The 13805-nt window shown below is 43.8% G+C and overlaps 2 protein-coding genes across 2 annotated transcripts in view; one reads left to right on the top strand and one right to left on the bottom strand.

Annotated features, from left to right (window-relative positions):
* LOC136699820 (protein S100-A4-like) overlaps positions 1–13805 on the top strand; it is a 222058-nt gene that overhangs the window by 118282 nt on the left and 89971 nt on the right. The gene's annotated exons all lie outside the window — the stretch shown is intronic.
* Positions 1–13805, bottom strand: part of syt11a (synaptotagmin XIa) — a 35497-nt gene that overhangs the window by 13058 nt on the left and 8634 nt on the right. Inside the window, exon 2 of the mRNA XM_066674549.1 lies at positions 5066–5937. Coding sequence (XP_066530646.1) covers positions 5066–5937 — 872 coding nt within the window. The remainder of the gene's footprint in view (positions 1–5065; positions 5938–13805) is intronic.

The raw sequence follows: 13805 nt of genomic DNA, 5'->3' as shown, positions 1-13805 counted from the left end.
TTCCTTTCTCTCTCTTACTGTTTCTCTTCTCTCCACAGTTCTCTCTTCTCCTCTCTATTGCTTTCTCTCTCCGTGTCTGTACTCCCCCCCCCCTGTTTGTCTCCATGGTAACTCTCAGTCAGGGCCCAGAGCTGAGCTTGAACTTCACACAGATACTTTCTTTATCGAAAGACTAATGAGTGTCTAAAGGCTTATTAAATCCCAGCTGATGTCCTCGGAGTTTGGACAAAGGCCACACATTGTCTAATAAATAAAAATGAACCCTCTCTATTTATCTCTGTTTATCTGAAATACTCTCTTCCTCAATTAGTGATTTATTTGTAAATAATTATAAGAAGAGAGAGTGAAAAGTCAGTTATACCCAGGAGCGCTGAGCAGGTCTACAGGACCCTACATTTCCCGTAATGCCCCAGTGTCTTTCCAAAAGCATGTGCAGCTAACGTTTTCAGTCAGACGGAGACTCGTTTTGATGTCATGTTTCTGAGTGTAACGGACACTCAAATATTTAAAAGAAAACAAGTTGTGTGTCTCAATACGTCTGTGAGCTTTCATTAGTGTCCTGGAGATAAGAGCGTCTGGAGAAAAAGGCTGTTCTACTACTACCTCGATATAAACTACTCTTACAGTTTAGTAAAGTCCCTCTCCATGTGGAGGTCAGAGCACAGGTGGATACAGTTTTGGCAAATGACGCGAAACTGAGGAGCTTTAAACACGTAAACACAATTCTATGTGTTCTTCAGTTCTCCTCCATGGAAGGACATTTTATTTAGAGGTTAACAGGCTTTTACTAGACGCAAAGTTGTGCAAGCAGAAGCGTACAGCTATGGCCCTGTAAATACTGTGTGTAGTCTAGAACTGCTCCTGCTGGATAACACTCCTCAAGATTAAGGAATCACCGTTCAACAAATCCTGCTCCATGTGTAATGGCTGTAATGGCTGAGTTTGTGCTGCAGTTTATTCTCTCTCTCTCTCTCTCTCTCTCTCTCTCTCTCTCTCTCTCTCTCTCCAAGGTCGAGTGTCAATCTATCTGCGATCCCGTCCAATCGTCTTAATCTCTACTTTCCACGATCACTCTAGACTACAGCTGGCTGACAGATATGTAGTTAGTCAGACAGACAGACAGACAGACAGACAGATAGATAGATAGATAGATAGATAGATAGATAGATAGATAGATAGATAGATAGATAGATAAAAATAATAATAGTATATTTGAGTTCTCTGGAGTGATGGAGCTCAGTAAAGAGTTGGAGTGATGTGCCCTGGGCACAGCAATGTTTATACGGCTGCCATCAAATCCTCATAGCAATGTTCTGCCCTCTAATACTGTCTACACAGAGGAGTAGAAACAGAGAAGGGGGAAAAAACGCCTTGTTAATGCTCATTCATTTCTTGGATGAGAAGGTGTCCACTAACTTTAAGCCATAAGTATTTGGCCTCACTCAAAAAGGGTGTGTGATTTGCCTTGGTTTGTCTAATGTCTATGTGCGTAAATGTGTGTGTGTGTGTGTGTGTGTGTAGAGACTGGAGCTTAGTGCTTTATTGCTTTATTTACTAAAAGGCCTGCAGTTCCTGAACAGCCAGCAGCAACAGCACAGATGATGGGATTATGACTACATCTCCCATGATGCAATGGTTTTACTGTAGTCCACAGCTAATCCCCCATGATGCTGCTGGGTTATGGTTAATACCTCAGGGCCACTGGGCAGTAATTGTGTGTTATGTAAGAGTAATGAGGCCAGGGGACGCGCTTTCTTCCTGAGGACGTTTGCTCTTGTGTTTTTGTGCCTTTCTTTCAGATTTTCCTCAGAAATGCAGCTGTCGCACAGTTTCTCTTCCCCTATCCTGCAAGAGCGGATTTAGCTCTGCACAGTGTGTGTGTGTGTGTGTGCAGGTTTTACACTATGAAGACAGTATCTAGGTCTGTAGAAGTATTTCAAATATATTCAATTCTGAGTGTTTATGTGTGCAGTTGTAATTGTGTGTGATTATACCAGGTTTTGCTCACACTGTGGGGACTGTAATCTATTTACACACTTGTTGTGGGGGGACTCGTCTCTCTTGTGAGCACCACAAGCTGGTCCCATAATGTAATTAATTACATTTTAAGGTGAAGGCATGTGTTAAGAATAGGATTAGGGTTTTTCTTTTAAAGGTTTTTTTTATTTATTTATTTATTTATCACTCAATATTAAATACTATCTGAATATTAATTAAATCTTCTAAATATTACAATCTGTGTGTGTGTGTGTGTACGTGTGTGTGTGTGTGTGTGTGTGTGTGTGTGTGTACGTGTGTGTGTGTGTGTGTTAGTCCTAAAGAGAGAGAGAGAGGGAGAGAGAAAGAGTATGGAAAGGTAAATGAGCAGAGTGCTGATTTCCGGATGAAGGCTGTGATGGATACACACACACACACACACAGATACACACATATCGCCCGTCGATCGTTAAGGACACACACTCTTCCTCTGCTGTAAGAGCATCTTAATGAGTCTCAATCAATATGCACTCCCCCAGTTACACAACACTTCACTAATGTATCTAACGTTTATCTACAATCGTATACAGCGATGTGCAGAAGTCAGAGACCACCATTTGTTCATTCATTTCCAGTCAAAGCCATGTTTTTCGTTTTACACGCCCTGCTCAGGATGGGCCCCTGCCTTGTGTCCAATGACTCTGTGTAAGCCCCGGACCCACCGCGTGTCTTTGTGATATTTCCAGTTAAATATTGATTATCTACTGTTTTTTTCTGAAGCTGAAGATGAACAACCTGTGCTTTCTGATCGTTTTAAATGAAAATTAAATAGACTCTGACTTGCACGGATGCTCTTTAAGGTGTGTGTTATACTTTAGGATGCAGTTCAGCTGCTGTGTCCGCGTGGAAAAGCACGTATTTGACGGAATACTTCAAAACGCTATGAACGGCTAAAAAAAAAACCCTACAAAACCCTGCGGCTGTTACATAATTGATGCATTCTCTTCATGCATATTTAATCACACGCACATTTATTATGCAAATTCACGACCCCCTGCTAACTGCTCTAGGAAATCAATAATTATCCCCTATCTCTTCCTCGGCATCATCTCTTTTACACTCATCTTTCCTTCTCCCTCTCTCTGAATCATCTGACAGACTCCTTTACATTTATACGGTTCATAATCCTCACCACCATCACACAAACAGCGTCCCGCACCCTCCTGTTCAACAACACCTCCAATTACACTGCCGTGTAGGACTAGAAAAGCTGAGCTTTCTGACTGTAAACCTTAAACTGCACATGAAACTTCCCTGTGCACAAGAAGCATAACTGAAAAGCTGTGCTGAATTAAAGTGCACTTTACGCTTACGCTTACAAGCTGAGCTCTGGTTTTAAAACTGAATTACTGCTGTTTAATCGTGGTACTACTTGTTTACACAACGTGGAGGACAGCCGGCACAAAAAGTACATACGCACCACAAAGATAGTCCACAGAGCTAATGTCCATGGGGTGAACTCAGTGAGGCAAATGAAGGACCTGCCAGATGTTTTCAGTCCATTCATCTTTAAACGAGTGGATTTCACTGTCCACTTTTCTCTTGTACAGAGCATATTTTAAAGGAACGCTAGGTAACATTTGTACCTTAACTTTACTTAACTTCAAAATCACTGTGATGCTCCTCTGACCTGTAATAGGGATCATAGATCATAGAGCTACTCCAGAGTGAGCACTGCAGAAACTGCACCTTGTAACATTTGGAGGAGGGTAGGAAAGCTCCCTCTGAAATGGATTAAGCGGCAAAGAAGATGATGATGACGAACTGTAGGGGAAGCCAAGGAGAAATACCAACTTACCTAGTGTGTCTTTAAGTCTCCATTTTGGTTTTAAACGTGATTTTATAATAATTTTATCAATTTGCTCCGTAGCTTTTGTTGAGCAAAAGTGGACAAACCTGAGTGAGTGCTGCTGAGTGATGTCATTGTTGTTGTTGTTGTTTTCCAAGCTCTGTGATTCGGCAAGAAATGAAATGACATCACACAAAGCTTTAACAGATTAGGAGAAGGGTGTTTTTCCCTCTCTGACATTTTGTTGTTGGTCAATGATCAAATGCTTTTAGGACTGGACCCGGACTGGAGGCCACCTGCTGAGAACCACTGGAATACACTGTGCGTATGTTTGATATGAACTCAAAAATTGTATCAGTAGCTTTGAAAGTAGCTTTGTGGACTGAAAGTGACCAGTGTTGAAGCACAACATCAACAGAAACTCTTTAACCAAAGTACATCAACCAATGAGCTACAGTCTCTAACTGAGCTTTTCCACTGCATGGTACTTACTCTACTCTACTTGACTGTGCTTTTTGGGTTTTCAATTAAGCAAATTTGGTACATGGAACTGGGGACTTTTTTAGTATTTGCTCAATTGTGGTTCCAAGTGAGGCAAATAGAGCATAAACTGTGACATGTAAATCTTGCTGTAAAATCTCCAGCTACAGCAGAGATTACGTTTAGGTAAATTTGGTCCTGGTCGCTGATTGGCCAGAGAGACTCTTCAATCACAATGAAATGCAGACGACCAGCACCAACTTTCCATCTGTAAAATCTCCAGCTGCAGCAGAGATCACGTTTGTTTTTATCCGACTCACGACGGCAGCTCGTAAAATGACGCCGTGGTCTTTTGAAGAGGTTCAAACGCTCCTTGGATCGGTGGCCGACGAAAGACTCCAGCGAGAGCTGGACGCTGCAACAAGGAAGGAACAAACTCTACTGATCTGTCTGAACTGATGACGGAGCTGTGTTCAGTCCCAAACAACAACAACCTGCCAATACACCATGAGTAAACACCGCTTAACGTTGCCGCCGCCGTTGTTGTGGTTTTCAAAGCCCACTGTTCCTGTTAAAGGTTTTGAGACATCGTGGGGGAGCTTAATAAGGGACCAGGTACCAGACAGAGAGTAGTGTCCAGCAGAGTCTGTACTGTACAGCAGCAAAGGGATGGCAGTGTGCAGATATTGTTCTAATAAATGGCTGAGAGTGTAATACAGTAGTACATTCTAGGCAAAAGGACATTTGTTTGTGTCTCACCTGTATGTTCCTCTTGGTGATGTTTTGCGTGATGTGCACTTTCCCCGTGCTGGGGTCCACTCCCGCCAGGGACACAGCCGCCTCTCCAATCACGTCGTCTCGCGCAAAACGGTCAAAACTCAGCACGAGGAAGTGGAGCGTGAGCTCGGGCAGGGAGCTGTAGTTAACCCCATAAAAGGTGAAGGTCTCATCGAAGGCCGGATCCAGCGTCTTCCTCATCACCCGGGTCTTCACTCTGTGCTTCTTCTCTGGAAGGATGGTCATCTTCACGTACGGGTCTGAGCTCCCAGTTTCCTCATCGATGACTGGGAGACCCTGGGCGCGGAGTATGGTGACCACCAGGGCCTTCTTGGGGAAGTTGTAATCAATAGCGAGGCTGAGGCTCCCCAGAGACGGTGAACTGTGGCTGAAAGGCGTCTCAGTGTTGGAGCTCGTTGATTCACTGCTGCAGCCGCCTGAGCCGCTCTCCAGACAGCAGTAATCAGCCCTAATGGGTAGCGCCCTCTCCAGGCGAGGAGGACCCCCTGGGGGTACCAGGTGCTTCATCTGCAGGTGGGCTGCGAGTTCTGGGTCGCCGTCAGTGCCGTGACCCTTTTGGCGAGACAGCGAGCTCAGACCTGAGCGCCAGCGCCCCGCCCGGATGATCTTCTTGCTGTTGCTAAGGGTCTCCGGGTAGATGCTAATGCCCTTCAGCATGTGGATGAACTTGTAGGGAGGGTCCACTGGAGGGTCGTACGGACCGCTGTTGAGCTTGAACGAGCCGGACACTCGCCGATAGTGGCGCTGGCAGCACGTCCAAAGGAAGATGGCCACGATCACCGTGATGACCAGGACACCTGCTCCGAGGAAACCCGCCAACACTGGGGACACCTCTGTGTAAGAGAAAAAAGACATTTTTCAACATTTTTCCTCGCCTATGTATAGTACTTTACTAATTACTGTGAAGATTTGATGGCATTCGCAGCAGCATTAGTGAGGCCACATGTTGAAGCTAGTAGATTATTTCTGGCTGGATTACTAAATGAACCTGTAACACTTTATACCCATCTAGCCCAACTTTCAACTTGGCATAGCAGGATTCAGCTCATGTGCAACTGCTCCAGAGTCCAACTTTTGATGCTTTTCCACTGCATGGTACCTACTAAACTTGACCTTAGTCTACATACTTTTGTTCTTCATTAGGTAAACTTGGTCCTAGTCACTGATTGGCCAAAGAGACTCTTTAATCACAATGAAATGCAGACGACCAGCACCAACTCTCCATCTGTAAACTCTCCAGCTGCAGCTGAAATCACGTTTGTTTTTATCCGACTCACGACGGCAGCTCGTAAAATGACGCCGTGGTCTTTTGAAGAGGTTCAAACGCTCCTTGGATCGGTGGCCGACGACAGAATCCAGCGAGAGCTGGACGCTGCAACAAGAAAGGAACAAACTCTACTGATCTGTCTGAACTGATGACGGAGCTGTGTTCAGTCCCAAACAACAACAACACGCCAATACACCATGAGTAAACACCGCTTAACGTTACCGCTGCCATTGTTGTGGTTTTCAAAGCCTTGCTGGTTTTTGTGACGACACCTGCTACATTTTGGTGTTTCGGGGGTGGTAGGGCGTGCGGGTGTGGGGGTGTGGCTGTGATGGAACTAAAAAGCTAGTAGGGTCCAGTAGTGCAGTGGTGGAGCCAGACGGTCTTCATAGGTGTAGCCAGACTGAGACCATTACTCACACAGCGGGGGCACAGAAAATGATACCTTATTTTTTTCTATGTGAAGTTGGTGTGTATCTAGAAGTGTTTCTTGATCATTCACTCATTTACTGATACAGCGCCACCATCTGTTTTTAGGGAGAACTACTTGTTTGAGGTGCGCTGTTAAATTGCGTCCCTACAGAAATGGTTCCGCAAAAAAGTTGCTGTCAAAGTGGTGGGGGGTGGGGGGTGGATTACTGTATTAAGCTATATTTCTATATTATACTATATTTTTAATGGAGTTTAATGGGAGTCAAGGTTCAGTGGAGTGTGTATCATCAGATTAGCTGAGGTGAAGCAGCAGCTGGGTTTTTACACATCAGTAAACACCAGTTGCCTGCAGACTGACCCACTTACACAGAATAGAGATGGTGGCAGAGAGTGTGTGTGTGTGTGTGTGTGTGTGTTACCCAGGTCATGGAGAACAGAGAGAACAGTACAGAATGACCTGACTGAACATGCACAGGCTAAAAGAGGAAATGAGCTGAATGAATATAACAGGGGGGGGGGGGGGGGGATCTGGAGTCCACCAACCCACACACTGTGAAACAAGGCCACTCAGGCATTTTTCTGTGTGCTGCCTAATTCAGAAACCATGGGATAAAACGAGTCGTTCTGATTCTGCTCCGCTTCTGACGTCAAGTGCAGAGACTTTAGAATGGCCCCGCCCCCTCATCTGAGTCTGTCCAATCACAGCGCTGGACCCGTGTTCATGTGAGAGCGCAAAGACGAGGTTAAACGCAGCAAAACAGACACAACAAGTGGAGAAATAAGAGCACTGAGGTAAAACGGCTAAAAATCAGAGCTTCTGCTCCTCGCTCCTCACTGCTGTGCGCTCGGGGTCGGGGTGAACAGAGAGCGGCTCATTATCATTTAAAGGAACAGGTGCCTTTCTGAACAGGGCTGTGTAAATTAGAATTAATGTGTTCTAATTTATCTCTGCTTAAAAACTCAGTAACATGTGAAATTTGACCAGGGGGTACCCAAAGATATGCATGTGTATCACTATTTAGTACACTCTGTATAACTAGAAAAAAACAAGGGACCCTCCTTATGTAGGAGATTTATCTTTTATTTTATAAGAAAGTTTAAACGGAGAGTACACCAACGTTATAATTAGAAAGCACGATTAAAGTCCGCTGTGTGTTTTCAGAGGCGCTGGTTTCCTGATGGAGCTGGTGCTGATGCTGATAGCGCTGGTGTCTAATGGAGCGGATGCTGAGAGCAGCAGTTCTCTGTATGATCATGAAGGGTTTATGGAGAAAGAGGATCCTCCAGGAGGAGTCAGCTGAGGATCGCTTACGGAAAACGCGGCCGAACCAGTCTGCCGTTTTATTTACGACCCAGAAACAGAAGCGTTTGGGCCGCTCTGATTGGTCCTCCCTCAGACACATCTGTCTCATTAATTTGATCCCGCGCTGCTGTGAAATGTCAGCACTGGTGGAAAACACACTTAATTACACACAACAAAACCCTGCTTTTGCTCCACTTTCCTGTGAGGGAAGTGTTTTAAGAACTTATATCATAAAAAGAAGATAAACAGCTAAACAGAAGATAAACCAGCTTCTTTTTACGGCTTAATGTGCTTTTTTAAATGTGTTGTTGCAGTGGTTTCATTTGACATCACAAACACAAACCGTGCAAATTCCTATCGAACAAAACTAAATGATAAATCACATTTACAGTGGAATATGTTACATTTATGTTGTATATTATACTTCTGCTTTGCTGCAAACCCTCCTCCTCCCCCCCCCACTCTGCAATAGCCCCACTTTGAGAACCACTGGCTTTCTAAAATATGCAAAAGGAAACATGGGAAAATCTCCTCAAGGCATGGGAATGAGGTACTTACTTTTCTGGTTCCCACACATTTAAATATCTCATTCCCACACCTTATGAAGATACCCTCAGGTGTCCTGAAGTCATACACACGTAAATTAATAAGTGATGACGAGGAGCATACAACATTGTCTTATTTAAAACAATCAACAAGTGAGGTTTAAGCCAGCGATTCTAATCCGTATTTTCAGTTCCATTTCAAATGATGCAGCAGTTACTTTTTGGCTTTTTGTTCTTATTCTCCGCTTTGAGGCTTCTTTGATTTTTCTCTTCCACGTTAAAGAAAGACTGGGTAGTATTTTTACCTTAAAGTTGCAGCTTCAAAATCATTGTACTGCTCCATTGTGCTGTAAAAGGAAGAAGAGCCCTTCTGACTCTGCACTGCAGAAACTGCACTATGTAACATTTGAAGGATCCAGGAGCAAAACAAACAAACAAACAAACAAACAATAAAAACACTCTAGTGTTTCTTTAAATGTAATAACAGTACGTTAAACCCCCTGCTCTCAAAACGTTCTCGTAAACGGTTAACTCCTCCTGGATGGTGTTACGATTATAAACACAGATGTGAAGCTGCTTGTCAAAACTTAGAGAATTCCACACATAACAGGATCTGAACTTCTTGTGACTTAAAAACACAATCCCTGTTAAAACCCCACAGAATCCCTCAAACAGAAGAGATGGGTTCTGTTCCAAAGCTGGAGACTGGTTTCCTGCAGTTTTGTGCTGAACCGAGCTCGGCTCACGTCACTGCCGTCACGTTTTTCTGACTCTCATTGCTCTGAAATGTGTGAGAAGCCCAGTGTGTCATTGCTGGCTTTAGGGTGCTCTCTCTCTCTCTCTCTCTCTCTCTCTCTCTCTCTCTCTCCCTCCCTCTCTCTCTCTCTCTCTCTCTCTCTCCCTCTCTCTCTCCCCCTCTCTCCCTCTCTCTCTCTCCCTCTCTCTCTCCCTCTCTCTTTCTCTCTCTCTCTCTCTCTCTCTCTCTTCATTCTGTCTCTTTCTTTAAGTCTTCCTCTATTACTTTTATTCTGAAATGGCGCAGCAAAATGTGGCCATGTTTTTCCCATGATTTTTATGTATGTATGAATGTATATCGTCGTTGTTATTCATATTTAGATCATTTATTTGTTTGTGTTTAGACGTTTACACACAGCTGTTTTGTGAAGCTGATGCTATTTTTATAAATACGACATTTATTTGGCAAATATTAGTCCACAATTCCCCTTCTCTCACCATACTGTGAATTTATACGTAGCTAAAATGACCAATGGCACAGACCCCAATTTCAGAGTGGTGTTCCTGCCTGATTTGGGACTCTAGTTTAACACATGGAGGGCATTAAGGTTATCTGCTACGCTACATCAACACCTGCTCCTCTAGCTTTCTACTTTCTTTTCCATCTCTGTTTCTTTATCTCTGTTGACTTGCTTCACACACCTTAATTCATCACTTCTGCTGATCTCTGACCGCTACTCGTCTTCTCCCTGTCTCCCCCCCTCTGTTCAAGGTCTGTGCTCTGAGACCCCCGTGTCCAGGTCTCCGTGGCAACAGCGTGTCCATTCTGGTCACGGTGGGCCGAGCTGTTTGGGATTCAGCTCTGATCTCGGAGTATGTGTGAGCTGATGAGAAGGGGATGTGAACCAGAGACTGTGAACACAGTAGAGCCTCGGCCCAGAGGAACACAGCTCTAACACCCCCCCCCCCCCCCACCACCACCCCCTGCAGCAGCACAGAGCCCAGACAGAGAGAGATATTAAAGCCAAAGTTCAGCTAAAAATCTCATTTCCACCATTTTAGCCCTTAACCCTAAAGGAGAGGATCGGCCTGGACGTGGCTGCTGTCTGAAGTTAGCGGCTAATCAAGCTAACGAGGAGCTCCAAGTTTGCTGCAGTTTATTTTTATTTTGTGACAGTATTTAAAGGGTAAATGCACACTGCTGGGTTCATGCAAGTCCACCCTTAGTTTAGCCTCGACAAATGTGCAAAAAATACACATTGGAAAATATGTTTCCTCATTTTAGGCTCATACATAGGGTGACCAGACGTCCTCTTTTACCCGGACATGTCCTCTTTTTTAGACTTAAAAAATGTCCGGGCGGAATTTCACAAACGTCCGGGATTTTGTTTTTCTAGAGCTTACATAGAACTTCGAGAAGTTTCGTTCACAAACTAGTCCCGCCCTCCCCTACTCCGATTGGTTCGCTTGAGTGAGAAGGGGGCGTGGTGAAGTAGCCTAAAATCTTCTGATTGGACGGTCTGACTGTAGAGCTACCGTTATTGGTCGATAACCTTCTCTGTAAACATTTAATTGGTCAGTCTGCACGTCAGTAGTCCTTGTTTACCTCAGGCAGAGCTCATGTACCTACCCTCATCTCGAGCAGCTATGACGAAATGTAAATGTAAGTTCTCGGATGAATTAAAAAAGAAAAGCCCATGTTTTTTGTAGCAAATAAAGGTGTAAAGGACCTAAAAGTACACATAGGTTCAGCTAAGAATATAATGGCAGCGAGGGGTGAGAGCTCATACCCCACCCCCCCTCCATGTCATAGGATACGGTAAGATAAGATAAGACTTTATTGATGCCTAAGGAAGTTGTATATTTCCTTATATATCTGTAAATTGTCATCAAGGGCAGTAACATTGTTTGACTGGTTTGCAGGTGAAGTGTCATTGTACCATTGTATGTGACATATCATCCACGCCTATAGTAAAGCTGACCAGAGGGGGCGCTGCAGAGGTAAAGCTAAACATAAAAATGCCGTCCGGACGTGATTTTATAAACTGGGATTTATACGGTCATGGTGGGTCCGAAGCCTACCCGGATTCACTGGATTCAAGTCTGGAACACACCCTGGAGTGTGTGCCAGTCCTTTGCAGGGCAACACACACACACACACACACACACACACACATTTTATAACAAATTAATAAACCAGAAAACTCTAAAACCAGCTGCAATGTCACAGACAATGTTTTCCATGTCACTGAGAATGTACCATTTTAGACAAACAATTGCTGGGTCCAAATCTGTGCCCCTTTTCACTATAGTGCACTATTTTGGGGGTCTGCCAGATTGTAGTTTAGTGTCTAAATTTTCAGTGTACTGAACCCATGTACATTAACTGACACGAGCAGATAGCGGACACCCGTAGTCCACTGCGGTGCTTGGTAAAAGCCCTCATGAGGCAGTGTCCGAAATCATTCACTACACTGCTGAATTCAGTTCCCTATAACAGTGCACTGTATAGTGAGTAATATAAGGACTAGTGAATAGGGAGCAAACTTATACACAGGGAGTGTTATGCTCAGAAAGCCACAGGACTCTGTTGGGCAACCAATTCAACCAGCAAGGGACCAATAACCATCTTAGAGTAGCTTAGAACAGCACTCAATTCATGCTGGTGTAAGCTGTTTTTTCAGCTGAGTCCTACTTTCAGGCTTGGAGCAGCACAGAGTCGTGTGAGGACAGGTATTTTAACATATTTTACCCCTTTTCCACAAGGAAACAGTTCTGGTTCTTAATGAAAAGATGGCGACCTGCTTTGGTTAAAATACCACAAGGGTCAAACCCCACAGCAGCGTTCTCCCCCTGTCTAAGGGGAAGTGTTTGAACAATTCGTGAGTCCCCAAATTACATGACAAGGGATAGCGGAACCTGAACAGCTGATTCTTTCTTCTGTTTTTGGCCCTAGGCAGTCCACAAATAACTGATTGGGTGGTCTTACGTCTGTTTGTGGGCTGGGAGGCTCACTATGAGAGCGAGTCTTTCATACCGCGACCCCTTTAACCAGTCAGGAATGTAACTGCTGAAATCATAACGGTTCAGTGAAGTAATTCTCTGCTTGTTGCCCTAAATGTCCTTCCCATTTTATTACATAACCAAATAACTAATCCCATTTTTTGGGATTACTCTCTGATCTGGTCGTTAAAATGTAAAACAAAAGTATCAACATGTGTATCTGTGTTCAAAACATATAAAAATAAATTATTCAATAATATAATACACTTTTTAACATGTAGGAAGCTGATAAAAACATGTAGAACCAAGCTCTCCCATTGGTTAACACTCCAGGAGCAGAACCGAAGTCATAATGTGTCAAATTGCACAGTATACGTTATTAACTAGGAGCAAAAAGTGGAATCAGATAATCAGATCTTTACTTAAGGAGGGGAGGAACAATGTATGAAAAAAACTTACTCTAATATATTCTAGAAGTTCTAAATACATCACTGATTTGAGTAAGTGCTGTAGTGTAAGCAGGTCTCTGGCAGTTTTGTTAGAAATTGAAAACCGAGTTAGCTCTAGGCCAGGGCTCTTTACTGAAGGAGTCACTGTAAAACTGATACATACAAGTTAGAAGGTTAAAATCAGTACAGGACTCTTGAGGCATAGAGGGTTTTGTTAACCAAAACATAGTAAAATAAAGACACTGCAGAAGTACAAACACCGAAACGAGACAAAGTATGAACGTCACCAGAACCGTGCTCTGTGATGAGTGAGTGTGTGATATTGCCCAGAGGTGGGTCTCTTGTGCCCAATGATTTTGCATTGGTGCATGACCTTAACCCTACTCAGGGTGAAGCGGTTACAGAACATGAATGAATGAATGAACAAACAATCAAACGAATGAGTGAGTGAATAGAGGTGTATTTCTGAGATTTTACATTATGGCCTGAAAGTCCTAGCTTTAATTCTCCACATGCTAACTGTTAGCTACTGGCTTCTGTTCATCTTAGACTGTGTCACAATACTGATACCTAGAGGCCTGGAGGTGTCAGAGGTCCTGTACCAACATATTTTTAAAATGGCCGCCGTATGTGGGAGACCCACTCTGTGGCGCATAAAGTGGTTCATTCAGGGACAAAAAAAAAAACCCAAAAACAAAGTATTTGATTCTCCATCTTACACATTACTAAAAAATGTAAAAATAATAAATAATCTGTTTCAAATATAATCTTGACTGCTCTTTTTTGGAAAAAGGACTCATTTCTCCTTAAATCTCATTCTCTGAGGCACAGACCCCCCTCGGTGCAGTGTTTCTGGTGTGCGACTGATCAGAGGGACGAGTGAAGGCGGGGTTACACAGGGCCATGCACGGAACAGAAAGAACAGAGAGAACAGAAGGAGGGAGGGAGACAGAGAGAGAGAGAGAGA

This window comes from Hoplias malabaricus, chromosome 6 (assembly GCF_029633855.1).
Source record: "Hoplias malabaricus isolate fHopMal1 chromosome 6, fHopMal1.hap1, whole genome shotgun sequence".
Taxonomy (NCBI): domain Eukaryota; kingdom Metazoa; phylum Chordata; class Actinopteri; order Characiformes; family Erythrinidae; genus Hoplias; species Hoplias malabaricus.
The sequence above is the reverse complement of the archived record's forward strand: the minus strand, read 5'-3'. Positions and strand labels throughout refer to the sequence as shown.